The 16,399-nt window shown below is 40.7% G+C and overlaps 1 protein-coding gene across 20 annotated transcripts in view; it reads right to left on the reverse strand.

Moving 5' to 3' along the window:
* Positions 1-1,924: 1,924 nt before the first annotated feature.
* The window catches only part of LOC119646894 (myocyte-specific enhancer factor 2), a 204,751-nt gene continuing 190,276 nt past the window's right edge, over positions 1,925-16,399 (reverse strand). For 13 of the 20 annotated variants that reach the window (XM_038047545.1, XM_038047548.1, XM_038047536.1 and 10 more), the window contains 4 exons: positions 10,064-10,197; positions 9,771-9,958; positions 9,394-9,722; positions 1,925-4,586 (listed from right to left, as the gene is read on the reverse strand). In XM_038047545.1, coding sequence (XP_037903473.1) covers positions 4,453-4,586; positions 9,394-9,722; positions 9,771-9,958; positions 10,064-10,197 — 785 coding nt within the window. In that variant the 3' untranslated portion in view covers positions 1,925-4,452. The remainder of the gene's footprint in view (positions 4,587-9,393; positions 9,723-9,770; positions 9,959-10,063; positions 10,198-16,399) is intronic. The other 7 variants (XM_038047550.1, XM_038047549.1, XM_038047547.1 and 4 more) reach the window with 3 other exon arrangements.

Genomic DNA, 16,399 nt, shown 5'->3' on the forward strand with positions numbered 1-16,399 from the left:
ACTGAAGCACAATTTCATTGCAAATCAGTAGAGACCGTGTGGATGCTCTATACTCCCATAAGAATATGAACAGGAGACATGTATACATAAATTAGGCCTCAAGTATAAGTTAGACACCGAAAAACTCGGGGCTCACTGATCAGCCTGTTCTCTAGAACCAGTTAAGATGCTGACAATCGTGCAGGAATTTCCCCTGTCTACGCTATCTGAATCGGCCCTATCAACAAGGAGAGACTTACTTCAGACTACCTATTCTTCACGTTAAAGAACATAATAGCTAGAAGAAGGGTCTTGTCCACGAAGGTTATATTTAGGAATAAACCAGACTTGCTATTCAGCGCGTTCAACTCATATTTGGCAACGAAAAGGTTTTTCTCTTTCGCAGGGACCAAAGCATTGGAAGAGTTATTGGGAGAACTGAATCTAGTTGTCGCAATGCCTTCCGATTCTCAGTTCCCCATGCATCTGTTTAGTAGAAGATATGATGTTATCTTGAAACAAAGAGAAACCTGGGGCGAACCAGAAGAATGCGTGTCAGGATATACTGACGTCTTCAACACCGATGGCTAAAAGGCAGAAAATGGTTCTGGAGCAGGAGTCTACCTCTCGAATAAAAACGAGAAGTGGGCTTTTCCTTTGGGACAATACACAACGGTCTTTCAGGCTGAAGTGTATGATCTTAAAGGCTGCAACCTGGATGATTGACGAGCAGTTGAAGGGCAGGCGCTTTGCAATCTGCAGCGGTAGTCGAGCTGCTTTGTGGGCGTTGAGTAGTACTTTGATCACTTCAAAAATCATCCAGGAATGTAGAAACCGATTGAATTCTGTTTCTAGATTCAATACAGTGGATTTACTCTGGGTACCTGGTTATTATGGTGTAGAGGGAAATGAAATCTCGGATGTCTTAGCAAAAGAGGCTTCAACTTTCCCCATGCCCGGACCGGAACCAGCGATTGGGGTGTCGGTAGCATTGGCTGATGTTGCTATCAAAAACTGTGAACGTGCTTCCCATAATGACAGGTGGCGAAGCCTTAATGCTGCTAGACAAACCAAACTCTTCCTGTCAGAACCAAACAAACATACTGCAAAGTTTATCCCGAAAAGCAGGAAGACTTGCAAAAGTATTGTTGGCATTCTGATTGGCCATAATTCACTAGCTGGGCATATGCTCAGAATAGGAATTATCCAAGATGATACGTGTCCATCCTGTAATAAGGAAGCGGAGTCCACGGAACATTTTCTATGTGAGTGCTGAAGTGCTCCAACTGCAGCGGATAGCATCACATCCACTAACGGAAATCCTGCGATACATAAACGAATCCGGGATATTCCGTTAGACGGGGGGAATCGAGTACAATGGACCACTAAGGTCTGAGTGCTCAGAAACTCTGCTTCTCACCCACCTCAAACACACACATACACACACAAATCAAGCGATCAATCGAGCTATACGAGTTGGTTTGATCAAGACCGAGGAGCAGATTTGGAGCGCAAGGCTGTAACCGAAATATTTGCGATTGGCTTGCTAATGGCGAATGTTGGAAGCAATGTATACAATAGGGGTCGGTTGCTAATGAGCGCTGTTCAGTTCGTTCTTCTTCGCGGTGCCCTTAATAAGCAAGTGTATTACAAGTGCCTAACGCAACTTCAACGATTGGTCTGTATGCTGTGGAGTAGATATATATATATGTATCTCGGAAATGAGTAGGGAGATAAGGAAGCGAACATTCGTAAGGAGAGCACTCTCAGTGCATGGGATAAATCTTGTGAGAGTGGACCGCACAACTCGTCAGAGGGTTGAGACTCTGGTTTAGCCGGAAGCGAAGTAGTCTATCTCAGAACAAATAAAATATTTTGACACAAACTTACCCCTTTTAGAGGAAAAAAGAAGGAAAACCAACTGATTGTAAAGAGAAAATCAAAATGAAAATTTCAACAAAACGTTTTTTTGCATTTTTATATCGAATAAAAATTCACTTAAAACAAACGACTATCATTTTATGTCAAATACAATCTAATATTGAGTATCAATTTAATAATAATTAATATTATTACAATTAAAATTAAGAAATGAAACGTAAAAGAAAACAAATCAAAAGGCAAACAGTGAATAGTGACTACAAAACGTTATTACAAAAAATAACTAACTAATTAAAACAAATTACAAAAAGAAATCTTTGCGACGACCAGAAAATACAATTTTACTGCACTAGAAATATTCATTAAGCTAATTATTTGAAAATCATGTACTTCTAACATTCTATTTGTATTCTCGTTCCACACGCAAGGGCTACAAATCGCATTTTGGTCAACCATTTCAAGCATTTTTTTTATTCATCTCTTCTAAATATAACACGCACGCGATTTCGAAAAAATCGCTTTGCGATCAGAACAAGCACATCCATCGTAAATATGTGTGAGAGTTGTAGAGCAAAAAGTAAATTAAATAAATGAAAATATATAAGAAACACACGTCCTATATTTGAAAATTTCAGCTTAGAGAATAGGGAACTGTCGCGACAGAGAAAATCCATTATCGTGGACCGGATCGGCTTCAACAGGAATTAGCAAAGCACAGTGAAAGGAAAAGCATTTGAGGGGTTTAAAATAATCGCCCTGGAAGGAGAAAGGAGCGGCTACTCTCTCTCTCGGCAAGTCACCCAATACCAGATGAAATTGAGTTCCTTATAACTTTGGTTTTAAATTCCGGGGAACTTTTTTTGGAATTCCGCCTGCTCATCCGATCCTTTATTGCACTAAGTTATAGTGGCCCTAAAAGCCTAATTTATTTTCAATTTTTACTCCTCTTGAATACCGAAAAAATCTGGAAGCCGAGCAAAGGGGGAGTGGATTTTGAGAAAAAACTTCTGAAGACTCGTATTCATCTGTGTTGCTAGCAGTGGATTCTTGTGACAATTTGAGGTTCAGGTTTACATTTGAACTGAGGCATCCCTTACTGCAGTGAGCAATCTCTACTAGACTGTTCCGAATCTACTTCAACTGTTGAGAAGGCGTACAGGTACGCGTAGGTAAGGTCATCCAAGCCTTTTAACTTTCTGATGCATTTCAATGGTGGAAAAATCAAAACCAGATTAAAATAAAGCACATTTTCCCTCGTTCAATGGTATCAAACCCTATCTACTGTGTGTTCTCGCTATGGACCTAAAGTACTCTACGCTCCTGCGCTTGCGACAAATGTCAGATCTTGTATTCGTCATTTCAGTGCTTGTATCTATGTAGAATCGTTTCTATCAAATATAGAAATATATCTCTATCTCTTTATATATTTTTAATATACAATCTGAAAACTATAGTTTGCTTTAAGCATAAAATGGCTCAGAGTTTTTTTCAGATCATTTGATCGATTGTTATTTTATCAATAATTTTTCACTACGTATTTTTGCATCCTTTGCTTGTATTATCTCTAAAAATAACGTTTCTTCTGGCGTCTACTGCATGTAAATAGCTTTTTGTTTGGTTTTGTAATTTTACTCGTTTTCTTCAAATCGCATTTGAAAAGCTATGACACTAAATGGCACTTTAGTGGCGTGAACTTGTGTGTGTGTGGTTGGTCTTTGTAAATAGTGTTTTCCTTACGAACGAACCTCGCTTCCTATTTATTGTAGTGTAGATTGTTTCCTTTCGCCTTCTCTCCGACATAAATATCGACCATTTCGCTAAACGTGTTTCTGCTTCCTCTACTTTCTCCAAAAGTTTTTACAGATTAGTCGTCGACCAGAGGACCAGAGGACGACTCTGCATAAAGTTTGAACACCTTCGCAACTGAATTGATCAATTTTTAAAACGCTTAGTCGTCGTGTCCTTGTTTCACGTTTCAAATTTACTTTACAAAATTCTACCTAAGTAAGTTGTAATAGGGTTTAATATCAATATTACCATATATTCTTTGTAAAATTATGACTTTCGACGAGTTAATTGCACTGTTTTACTTATATCCTTCTGCACTTCCTCCCTTATCGCTTCTACTATGCATTTACGCTAGATTTTTAACATTTACCAAAGAATAATTTTATGTCAGCTTAAAGCCTAAATGTATCCTGAATTTATAACTAAAAGAATCCTTCCATTGCATCCTGGATTGTTGAATTATCCTAATATTTACAATTTTGCAAAACGGTTTATCCTTTTGCCTTAACCACTGCGATTTGCCTAAACTTAGCTAGTTCACTAGATATTACGTTAAGATATGACACGTTTGTTTTGTTTTTACAAATCAACACACCCCACTGTCCTTGCACTCAGCTTGCATCCTTGCATCGAACCTATAATACATCTTCAGTTCACGTGAGTATTGAGGCTACGTCCTTAGCCCTTGCTGTTATATGCGGTGTATCTGCTGCTACTGTGTTGGAGATAGTTTGCTGCTGAAGTTGCTGATAGAGACGATTTCGACCCATTGTAGTTGAAGAAATTGTTGTATTTGGAAATCGGCTATGTAGACCAACCCTCAGAGATGCGTGGCCTCTTGTGAGGCTGGTTCGGCGAATCGTAGTCGGGAAGTTGGGAACTAGATGAATGCCGCAGATCGCTGACTGGTGATGGGACATTTGTCGGCGTCACGGTACCTGAAACAAGAAAAAGGAAATAGCAAAATTATTGTCAAGTTAGATTCCTAATCGATTAAAAAGATAAACGTTGGACCAAGGAAAAATCCTTTAAATTTGTTTTAGATAGATTGGCGTCAGATTGCTTCAGGTGTACGCTATTTTGACCTACTATAACTTTGTTAATAATGGTGGTATTTCCACTAAATGTGACGGGTGTATCAAAACCGTTTCGTGCCTCTGTCGGTGTTCATCAAGGAAGTGCCCTCTCATCAGGAACATCACCTCTTTGTTCTGGTTACGGACACTGCCATCCAGGACATCCACCGTCCAGAGCCCTATACACTGCTTTATGCAGATGATGTTTTCCAAACGTCTAATACTAAAAATGATCTCAAGGAACTTGTCCGAAAATGGAATGATAGCTTCATGCAACACCATCGCAGATTGAATTTAAATAAAATTGAATTTTTGTCGACGGGTCCCCATGAAACATGCACCATCACTGCCAGTGGCAGTGACCTGCCCAGAACAGATCGATTTAAATCTTGGGTCAATGCTCTCGGTCAATGACGAATGCGTTATGAAATTGCTTCACCCATTAGTTCAACCTGGATGAAGTCGTGTTCCACGAGTGGTGTTCTTTCTGATCGACGTAACAACGAATGTCTCAAATCTGAAATTTACTGCAGCGTTGTCCGCCCAATCGCTCTCTATGGTTCTGAGTGTTGGCCGACTATAAAATGCTATGTTGAACTAATCACGTAACACGTCATGATCACATTCGAAATGAAAATATCCGCGATCGATATAGATTGCACCGATCGTGGAAAAATGACGAGAGAGGTGTCTTCGATGGTATGGTCACGTAATTCGTACTAACGAGAATTCACAACCGAAGTTTCGAAACCATAACAGGAGCCTCGGACTGGACTGATAACTCAACGACGAACCCAGCAACGACAATGGAATAACGATTTGCGTATTTTCTCATAGAACGTCCACTCCCTGTACAGAGACACCCTGTCCCAATATAGGGCTGAGGTAACAGCGTTACAGGAGATGCGTTGGACAGGGACCGGTTTCCTGGAGAAGAGCCGCTACACCATATATTATAGCGGTCATCCAGTAAACCATGTGCTCGGAGTAGGTTTCTTAGTCAGCCAAAAAATGAAACCTGCTGTTATCGCCTTTGAAAACAAAAGCGAACGGCTATGCACTCTGCACTTGCGAGGCAAGTTTAGAAACATAAGCCTCATTAACGTTCACCCCCCTATAGAGGAGACTGCACAGTCGGAGAAGGATACCTTCTACGAGGCAGTAGAAAGAACCCTCGCAGCCTGTCCCTGATATGATATCAAAATCGTACTTGGGGATTTTAACAGCTAAGTAGGGAAGGAGCCCGTATTTAGGCGATACGTTGGCTCCCATAGCTTACACCAAAATACAAATGATAACGGATTATTCAATTAGCAGGGTCACACGAAATGGTTGTTGGAAGTACCTGGTTTGCGCGGAAAGCGGTCCACAAACATACGTGGGCCTCTCCAGACGGGACCACTTTCAACCAAATTGACCACGTGTTGATCGAACGCCGCCACCTCTCAGCCTTGATGAATGTCAGAACATATAGGGGGGCCAATATAGACTCGGATCAGTATCTCGTTGGTATGGTGCTCCGAGTTTGAATAGCAACACCGCCCAGAATCCCCTCTGACAATCAGGTGAGAGTTAAAACTGAAGCCAACCGCAACACAACCCTCCGCGACACCTATAAGAAGGAAATGGATGCCGCAATGACCGGAGTCAACAGAGGACCTGGAGATGAAGCATCAACAAATGCTCTTCACAACCACCTGAAGAACGTTATCATGGATACGGCCACAAACATACTTGGCTCCAGCCGCAAAAGGAGTCGGAACGGCTGGTTTGACGATGAATGTAAACTAGCAATGGAACGGAACAATACCGCATACCGAGTAATGTTGCATTCCCAAAGGACGCGGGCACGTGCGGAAATTGATCACGAACTCCGGCGAGCGGAGAAGCGACTTTACAGACGGGAAAAGGAAGCCTGGGAGAAGCAACAGGGCCGTGAACTAGAAAAGTACAGGGAACAACCGCACCAGGCGCGGAAGTTTCACCAACAAGTCAGCAGGATGAAGCCTTACACATCACAATGCTCACCCTGCCAAGACAGAGAGAGAAATTTGATTTCCGACAGAATGGGCATATTAGAGCGATGGGTTGAGTACTTTGATGAGCTACTAAACAACCAGAACATCGGCGAGTTGGAGGTCCCGCCAACTGAAGACGACGGATAAATACTGCCACCACCAAGTATAGGAGAAACAGTCCATGCAATTCATCGGCTCGAAAATCATAAGTCGCCAGGAGCCGATGAAATTACATCCGAATTGATTAAATATGGAGGCGACCAGTTACACCAAGTCGTTCATCAACTTGTGCTCAAGGTGTGGGACAACGAATCAATGCCTGACGATTGGCATAAGATATTCTCCGCTATCTTGCTAGCCCAGATAGCCCCATATGCCAAGAACATCATTGGCCCATACCAAAGAGGCTTCACTCCAGGCAAATCAGCAACAGATCAAAGATTGGAAAGTGTCGTTGGCACATGGCCGAAATTTTCAAGTGCGGTGTGGCGAAAATCGATATTTCGCACGAAAACAAAAGAAAAATCACAAGATCTGGTGCGACGAGATCGTCGATGAATATAAAAAAAATCCTAAATTCGCAACCACTTGATCTCGAACCGGACCAAATGAAGAGCAACTTACTACCACTATTTTTGGTCCACAGACTCCTGTTTTTGGGCTTACTACCCAAGGTTCAAACACTAAAAAGGGCGGCTTACGGTTTCGTACCTGGGCAGAGGCAACTCAACAGACGCTGGGAGCAGTGCTTCCGATGCGGTGCAATTGGTGCAAATTATATCGAACGTAAAACCGCGCACATTCAGACCAGGTTAGAAAAAATATTTGCTTAGGGATTGAGGAGTCCTCCCCTTTTTATAGTTCGCAAAACAACACCTGCGAACCGCTTCGATCACGTTGTTCAAAGGGCAAAAGTAAAGCAGCGTCTGATGAGTTGCCTCTGCCTGGCTATGAAGCCGTAAGCCGTCTTCGTCTACTTTTAGTTATGAATATAATTTATATGTTTTTGAATTTATATAAGCCTTGTAGCACCTACGCGGACATCTTTGACAAACAGAAAGCATACACAGCAGCATACAATTTACAGGCGAAAATGGTTCAAGGCGCCGAAACAGATTTAAATCCCTGATAGACAGAAGAAGTTACGCTCCTGATCTGTTTACATTGCTTTGAACATAATGATTTCGGTCCTCCGCCGCCCTGAACAGAGGCAGCAGAAAAAATAAATGAACGATGGATATCTTCCCATAGCTAGAGAAACCAAAAGTTCTAGAGATTTGTTTTTTCCTAATCGAATCCTTAAATTCACAGTTGGGTTAGGTATATAGTGATGTAAAATGTTGGAGGCTTCGCTGAAAAAATTGAGAGGGGAAAGCAATAGGCGACTCAAGTGGCCACCTGACGACCTCTCCAAGGGGATCAAACCGACAAAGGACTGCATCCTTACCAGAAACTTCTTTTCTCATTGCGATTGAAGCTTAGTCTTTGATAATAGCAATCGTCCTTTCAGGATTTCTTGTCGTTTCGTGAGCTATCTTAATTCGTGAACGGCCGTCACCGAGAAATAAAGGGTAACTTATTGGGCAGTACGGGAGAAGATCCCTTCCCGTTTCCTAGGGAATCCTAGCCATTCTACTATCCCAACCGCCCTCCCCCAACTAACTACCAAATTGAAGCTTTGTTAGTAAAAAGTCAGGGGCTTTGCCCAATACAATAGCTAAAACCCTTGGGAAGCATTCTCTCTCCAGTGGATCCTGTCCGTTATTAAGTGGATGCAAGCGCACGTGAAAATTTTACTGCGGTTGTGGTGACTCGAGGTCGCACCAGTTGTTCCCCTATTGAAGTCAGCAAAGTCGTTGTGGTTTGTGGAAAGGTCATTTCATATGGCTTGGATTAGCGAGCAGCCGAAGAAGTTTAGCTTCGCAATTTTTTCCTGCAAACGTTACTGCACTGGTTATCGATATGCGCTAACACAATTTCACCGGAATAGTACTGAAAGTCTGTTGAATGACGGGCAGTGAAGAGGTAGTCAAGCTTGTCTCACCCCTGTAATAATTGTGATATTTTGTGGTTTTTCCATCAGCCTATCTAGCAAAGGACGCATCCTTCTTCTCATGCAGTTATCCTCGAGTCCTTCAAAATACCATCTGAATACTGTGCAATATTGACCGAATAACATAGAGCAAGAGTTCAATACAAGCTGTTCAATAAAACGCATTTTTCAAGGGTAGCTTTTAATGAAGTGGAAGCGACGAACCGGCAGCGACAGGACAAACATAAAGAAGAAAGGAAACCTTCCATTTAAAAATCCACGTAACTGGATAAAATAGGGAAATGGAGGAGCTAGTTAGTTGACGCTAATCTACATAAATCTCAAAAATCAAATGCTACCGTGCTGTAGTTTTTCAGTACATAGCTTGGTTTGCATATTCAGAAAGGGTGACGACACCATCTGCAATGCTGAAGGTTCTTTTGTGAGGATAACCAGTTTGCCACAGACGCTTTGAAAAGTGGATATTCTGTTCATGATATAATTATTTTTCTAGGAAGTAATCTGACCATTGGACTGTTTCCACTCTCATTTAGTTTTCAGATTTCAGTTGATTACTCTAAGGGCCTTAATTCTCAAAAGTAATCCGAAAGTTTCTTACCTGGTGTCGGTGTCAAATGACCCGTAGAAGACGGTCTTGAATTCATCACAAGATGCTGTGAGTGCAACACTCCCAAATTAGCTGGACTCGATTGATTGCTCACTGATATTACGGCTGCCGTATTCAATGTTGTCCCAGAAAGTCCACCACTCGATGCTTGACTTAACATTGAACTAGAATGCGAATGATGCCCAGTACTTCCATGATGATCGCGAGGCGGAGATACCGGCTCCGATTTCACCTTAACTGATATAGGTGACGTTGATGGCGGGGGTGTGCTATTTGAAATGGTTAAATGTGATAGACCGCTATAGGAAGAAATGAAAGAGCTTAAGTATACTATTAGCTGGCTCCAGTATAAGTCAAATATGTATTACCCCGAATGTGGCACTGATGATAAGCTATGATGTGTGTTCCACGGTGGCAGACCTATTACATCTGATGATCCCATTGAAAAGTCTTGTGGAGCAAATGAACTTAAGGAATAATTGCTTAACCCAGGTATGGGTGTTTGTAGAGTAACCACAGGCGTGTTAAGTGTTGACTGGTTTTGCCGATGTTGCTGCTGAAATAAATTCAATTATTTTTTTCTCCTTCTATCTTAAAACACAAGTTGCAGATCGCAATCTTTAATCTGCTTGAAACAACGGACGAATAGTGTTATACTTACATCCGAGTAACTGATGTCATCTCCTGATAAGTTTGCTTGCATTGCTGTCGGAATTACGACCCTTAAATTAGCGCTTCGCCCACTTTGTCCACCTGGTGAATGTTGCTTGTGGGACACATGCGATATATGGGAGGCTGAAGTAGATACAAAACGTGTGAAAAGGCTCCCCTGAGGATTTTATATGAGAGGGGGAAAACATACAGGGGCACAGAAATCTTTTACGAAATCGAAATCTTAGAAAACAGTTAAGAAAATATTTTGTTTAGCTTTTCTTCTTTAATAAAGCATTCTCGTTAGAAACAATATGGAAAAAACACACTCTTCCAATGTAAGTAAAAAATGGTATTTATATACTTGAAAAACAAATTATTTGTCGAATCAAATAAATATTATTTTCAGAAAAGGGTGTCCCTTAGCTAAGCAAGGAAAATATCTAAAAATGTTCTAGTCTTTGTGAAGCGGCAACAGACTGACTATCAGAACGCTTTAAAGATGTAAAAGTCCTTTGAAATTCAAAAGGACAAGGAATCAACTTACGGCAAAATATAAAAGTTATGAAATAATGACTTTTGACTCCTTCTTTGTCTTTAGCCTTTGCCTCATTCTTCAGCGGGATCGGTTCGTCTAGCTCAAGTCCGCCATTTCCCTTGGTCATAGGCTTGGCTCGAGTGGAGACGAGAGGCGCTCAAATTGCCATCGCCGCTTTGTTCTACTTTTATGTCATTTCCCATTATCTTAGCAAGTGAGTTCTCGTCAGCGCGGATGATATGATCATCCCATCAAAGATGTTCATGCATCTTCATCATACAGGTAGCGCTGATGCGTGAAGCAATTTCATGGTACAGTTCACGATTGAACATCGATCCGAGATACTTAAATCGCCCAGTTCCCGGTAGGTCATTATCCATGACAATGATAGTTACGATTTCATTGGAATCGATCCTCAAAAAACTCTTTTATTCAGTTTCAGATCCTGTTGTATGAGGCGATCTCTTGGACAAGCTTTTTAACATCAGTTTTGATTATGATGCGCTGAGTATCCACTACCAGTGTCGAGACCAGAAAGCTTTTCAAGATCTTTGCCATATCGGAGCATTGCCCATGCAAAAAAAAACATCTCCATGAAATGTACTGCAAATTATAAAAGGGGTGGTGTCGAGAACATTGAACTCTGGGCACCAAGTGTGCTCAGTTTTAATTTACTTTGTCCCTAGGTTTAGATCTTGTCTATTTTATGACACCACAGGAGCCAAATTTATGATCAGAATGTAACCTATATGAGAAAGGCTTAGGGTTGACTAGAATCGACCACAAGGGCAGAGCAATCTAAAAAACTAGAAGAATGACAAATGTTGACTGTGGGAAGATCCACGATCCTCATTCGTTATTTATCCTAGATAATAAGATGCGTCACTTCCCGCCATATCATACAAAAGATGATGTAAGATCGATTTTACACACAAAATCAGTCCTAAGGTACAAATTTTTGGTGAACCATGGGATAAGGGGGAACGTCACTCACTCCATCCTTTCACGAAACGTGATATTACTCTATTACTATCCCATGGTTAATTCCATCAGCTCTTTTTTGATGGTAATTTCAGGCACTTTTATGTCGCCAACTCTGCTGTCCCGGAGGTTCGGTTCGGCTTCAGTACCGTGAGCATTGGTTCCCTAGAAATGATAGGTGGTAAATTCAAATCTTTGTAACAGTCGAAGAATGGGATCTCCTCAGCACGACAATCTGCGCTCCATGAGATGCGTTGTCGGCGTCACTGACGATCAGCATTCTCTCAGGCAATACTGCCTCACTAAAACTTCGATACTCACAGCTTCGCCTTCTTAGGAGGATGTTCAAGACATTCACCCCTTTCAAGAGGAGTGCCCTTTTAGTTCGCTAACATAAGGGAAACATTCTGAAGAAACCGGATTTAATAATGTATAGGAAAACGATAAGAGTGCCCCAAATGAGGGCTGAGAACCGAGTCAGCTGAAAACTGGGAAGAAAGCCATAAGATCGACTAAATGATCACAATAGAGACACTTTTGTGAAAAGAAGACGTCAGGTGGATTAAGGTCAGGTGGCCAGTAACTTCCAACTTGTTGTCACCTATACTTGCAGAAGGTACATTGAAAGCGGTGAAGAAACGACAGAGATGCACCTCTCAGGCAGAATCCAAAACCATTCCTTTGAACTAATATCCAAGAATAGCTCTCAACGCAGCAAATTATGTCACGTGACGAACCAATGGACTCTATGGACTCGTCATTTTGGGAATTTCGTCCAGGGAAGAGACAACTCATCAGATGCTGTTTCACCTCTATTCTGCGCGCAGCGTGTACGAAAGCGGTTACCATGAACGAAAAATCGTCCCCTGGGAAAATCTGCCCGCGATTGTACTTTTCCTTTTCTTCTCCACCATTCAACGGCTTCTGTATGGGTACGGACAATCCAGCCCGGGAAATCTATAAGGACAACAGGAAAAGAAGACGTGGCAGATCGTGCCTCAAATGGAACTATGGCGTAGGCCAAGATGCCAGACAGCTCTTAGGGATATTGAATTGGTGGACCACGGCGCAAAACCGGGATGACTGAACTTCCTTATTAAGGCGGGCCTATACCGGATACCGCTTGCTACGCCGTTAATGATGATTCAAAGGCTTCTTGGAACGCTTAGCTTTCCGATAAACAACATTTTTAATTTACCAAATTTACTTGATTCGGTGCGGATATCTTTTAATGGTGTGAAGCCAAACCACCAATCCCTTTTCGGACGTATCCATCCATGTACTAAGTTACTTGGCTAGGGTAATTTAATTTTGAACTGTAAGTGTTTCAACCTGTTCTACTCTCAAAAAAAGTAATACTACAAATGTTTTGTTACGCCGGGCGCAAGTTGAGATGCACAGTGGAGCAGAGTGATACAAAAATCAGGAGCTGAAATCGTCTGCGAGCAGATGGAACTAAAATTGAGGCGCAGTTCTATCGTCACTGTGTCAATTAGTGTACGGCATACCTGCTTATATAAATGCATATCATGATTGTTTTTTTAAATTCGAAATCTGATTCCTAATATGAATACCGGGAAAAATGAAACAATATTCCCTAGAAACTTTCGGAAAAGTAGTTGTTAAACAAGCCGGAAAGTTCGGCGCTTCAGGTATTAAAGGTTTTGTTTGTTTCTTGTGTGAGAGTATTTGAGTGCAGAACTATCCCATTTGCCCGTAGCACATAACCTATATGCATTTGGCATGTCAGACTACTCACTTTATATTGATATTCAGTACTTTAGGTTGCAGTAAATTTACACGGTAAAGACAACTTTGAGCTACTTTAACTTTGTTAGTAATAGTACGATTCGGGGATAACATACTTCGTACTATAATCTATAATATATTACTGCAAATGTTTATAACTCTAGGATAAACTTAAGGGGGGTTTCTAGTCAATTTCCCCAAAAATATAATAATATAGTAATTAAGTTAATAACTTAATTTGAGCAGATATCGATATGGACAGTATTTTAAGCCCTGAATACTGTATAAAGGCAGCTTCATAGGTTTTTTTTCAGATTTTCCGTTTGGGTAGGTTCTGAGAATGAGTCCCCGCCTCTACAAGGAATGTCAAAACTATAACTGGCAGCGAAAAGTACTAATTGAGACATTTCATTTCATACCCAAAATGACTATATTTGATGAAGAAAATTTTACACTCCCTTTTTGCATGTATGAGGATCCATCTTAATCTCAACGTAGAAAGATGTAACTCAGTGCAAACATAACCTTAAAAAAGATGACGAAGAACTTATCCTTAAGGACGAATTTTCTAATGAAAAATATAAAAACTATCATTAAATAATCCATGAACAATTTTTCGAATCGCATTGATTCCTCAAATTCTAGTTTTCACTTAATGTAGGGAAGAAAAAACTGCGGCATAAACCTGCACACGAACATTTGCTATTTTATTCATTTCCTTGTTTCACAAAAAGCCACAGTGAATCACGTCACCTCAACAAGCTGCGTCTGAACTTGCGCCCGGCCTAAGTGTTGTAATTTATACCTCTTGAATTTACCCATCTAAAAATATGAGATTTAACCAATTGAACACCTTCAAATTACGTCTCTTAAACTACACTGCATTCCCACTAAGCAGCTGGAGAGTTAAGGATGATAAACAGCCTATAAACTGCCTAGTGAAAGGAAGAAGGTGAGTTATGTATGGCAACAATGTATCACTCATCAAGAACAACTTTCATTTGATCCAATTAATTCAATAGATCTAATCTACTTCAAAGAAGAGAATAGCTTCCGCTTCTCCTTTTCCAATAGGAAGCACGAAAACCCAATAAACAAGTGAGAGTTCTCTGTTTAAGGTCACATTCCTTGTAGTAAAACGGTTTCAAGGTTCCTTCTTCTGAAGTGCGCGTACCATCTAATTTAGTGCAATCATCTATCATTTTCTACAAGCAATGGATCTACCAATCTACAGCTCTTTGAGAAAATAACTTTTTAGAAATTATACTATGTCAAAACGTGCAATAGCCATTGCTCGTGGTATAGCATAATTGTCCAAAGCAAACCCCTCCACCACACAATATCAAGAGAGTCATGCCATTTATGGGTAAACAACTAGTAAATTTTACATTACAATAACGGACAGTGGACAATCACAACCCGCAACCGTGCTATCATTAACCACAATTTGCAATGAATACCATCCAACAGCCACTGGGTTTATCTGATTTGTTTCTCTTCCATTTCTATCTGTCCAATAGAGTCAAAGTCCACTACATGGAATAGATTTCAGACGTTGAAAGAAGGTAATGTAAAATCGAAAACGGCTCTGACAGATACGCAAAAATTCCGAGTGTAGAGATGTTTCGACAATGGGACCAAGTATGTTGCAGTCAATAAGTATTACTTTGAAAGAAACAGCATCGATTTTTATATTTTAAACAGCCTAGTGGCAACAAGACCTTTGAAAGTGCAGCCATAGTGCTCAGTCACAGAGGCATTCGAAAGTGGTCTTTCTGTTTGTATTAGAAGAAGCTAGTGTAATCGCACTATTCAAGGTGAACAGCAATAGAAAATAACATCATATACGTCAAGCCAATTGGTATGGAATTTTCGCCAAGTCCTGCGTAAACCCAACCCCTGAAGAAGTGGTCCGCACGTAACTACCAAGCACCCTGGCAGTCGCTAATAAAGAAGAGGATCAAAGATGTGCCTACATAAACACAAATATCCATGACCAAGCGGAATTCGATTCCGGAACAAAGAGATCGAGAGGTTGACACTCAACCAGCACAACAATGGCGCCTTCGCATTTTGCTATGTGAGCAGCCACAGGTCTTCCTACAGAAGCTCTAATGTATCATGCACATGTAGTCTCAACAACACGATGCCATTTGTACCGCAGCTCTTGAACACAATTATTTTTTTTTAGATTGTCAGAAATGGCCCTGACAATTGACCTTCTTGCTCGGTCGCTTTATATGTCTCCTGTTCACTCCTTTCTCGACTATACATGATCCACATAATCTCTTCGTGCTTATTGTTATTTTCCCCCTTTTATTTTGTGAGACTGTGCTTCAGTTTCATTACCATTACATTTAATGCCGTGATAAAGTTACACCAGCAGCGAGACGAACACAAACATCTGTGGCGGCCGAGATTCGAACCCGATGGAACGAGGTCGAAAAGCTGACGCTTAACCAACTCTACTACTGCGTCACCATGAATATCACCGATTCAACGCGTTTAAATTTTTTTCTTTGGGTCTACTCCAAGCTGTTCATCTATGGCAACAAACCAGAAACTTTAGATACAACTCTAAAGTGCACGATAACTAATTGATAATTACTGGAATATTGTCTAAATTATGAAAAAAGATCATGGGAAATTGGAGCTAGTGTATCTGCTTAGGCAATCAGTTTCCTTATGGCATTTGGATGATTTCATATTCCGTAATCAATGGCAGTCTATTTTATTCTACTTAAATCTAAGATAAAAAGTTGTATGAAAATATTGAAGATACTTCTTTTTATTAAAATTGAAAAAAAAAAATTGGACAGTCTTAATGAAAACCCCTAGAAGTAGGGTTTAGAATTATCACCTTCAATAATTGGACTTGAGGGGTTGGCTATTTCCAGCTAAACGTGAAGAAGAGATGGAGACAGTTTCGCCAGTATTTTTTAGATAGCTTATATTTTTCGGTTAAGAATTTCCAACGGAATAACCTCCGTTTCTGGTCCTTGCCTTAGTGCTTAAATTTTGCCCAAGTTCTAATCATACGGCGTTCCTTCAACATTTCACCTTCATTCGGATTTTACT

The sequence above is a fragment of the Hermetia illucens genome, chromosome 1, assembly GCF_905115235.1.
Source record: "Hermetia illucens chromosome 1, iHerIll2.2.curated.20191125, whole genome shotgun sequence".
NCBI classification, from domain to species: domain Eukaryota; kingdom Metazoa; phylum Arthropoda; class Insecta; order Diptera; family Stratiomyidae; genus Hermetia; species Hermetia illucens.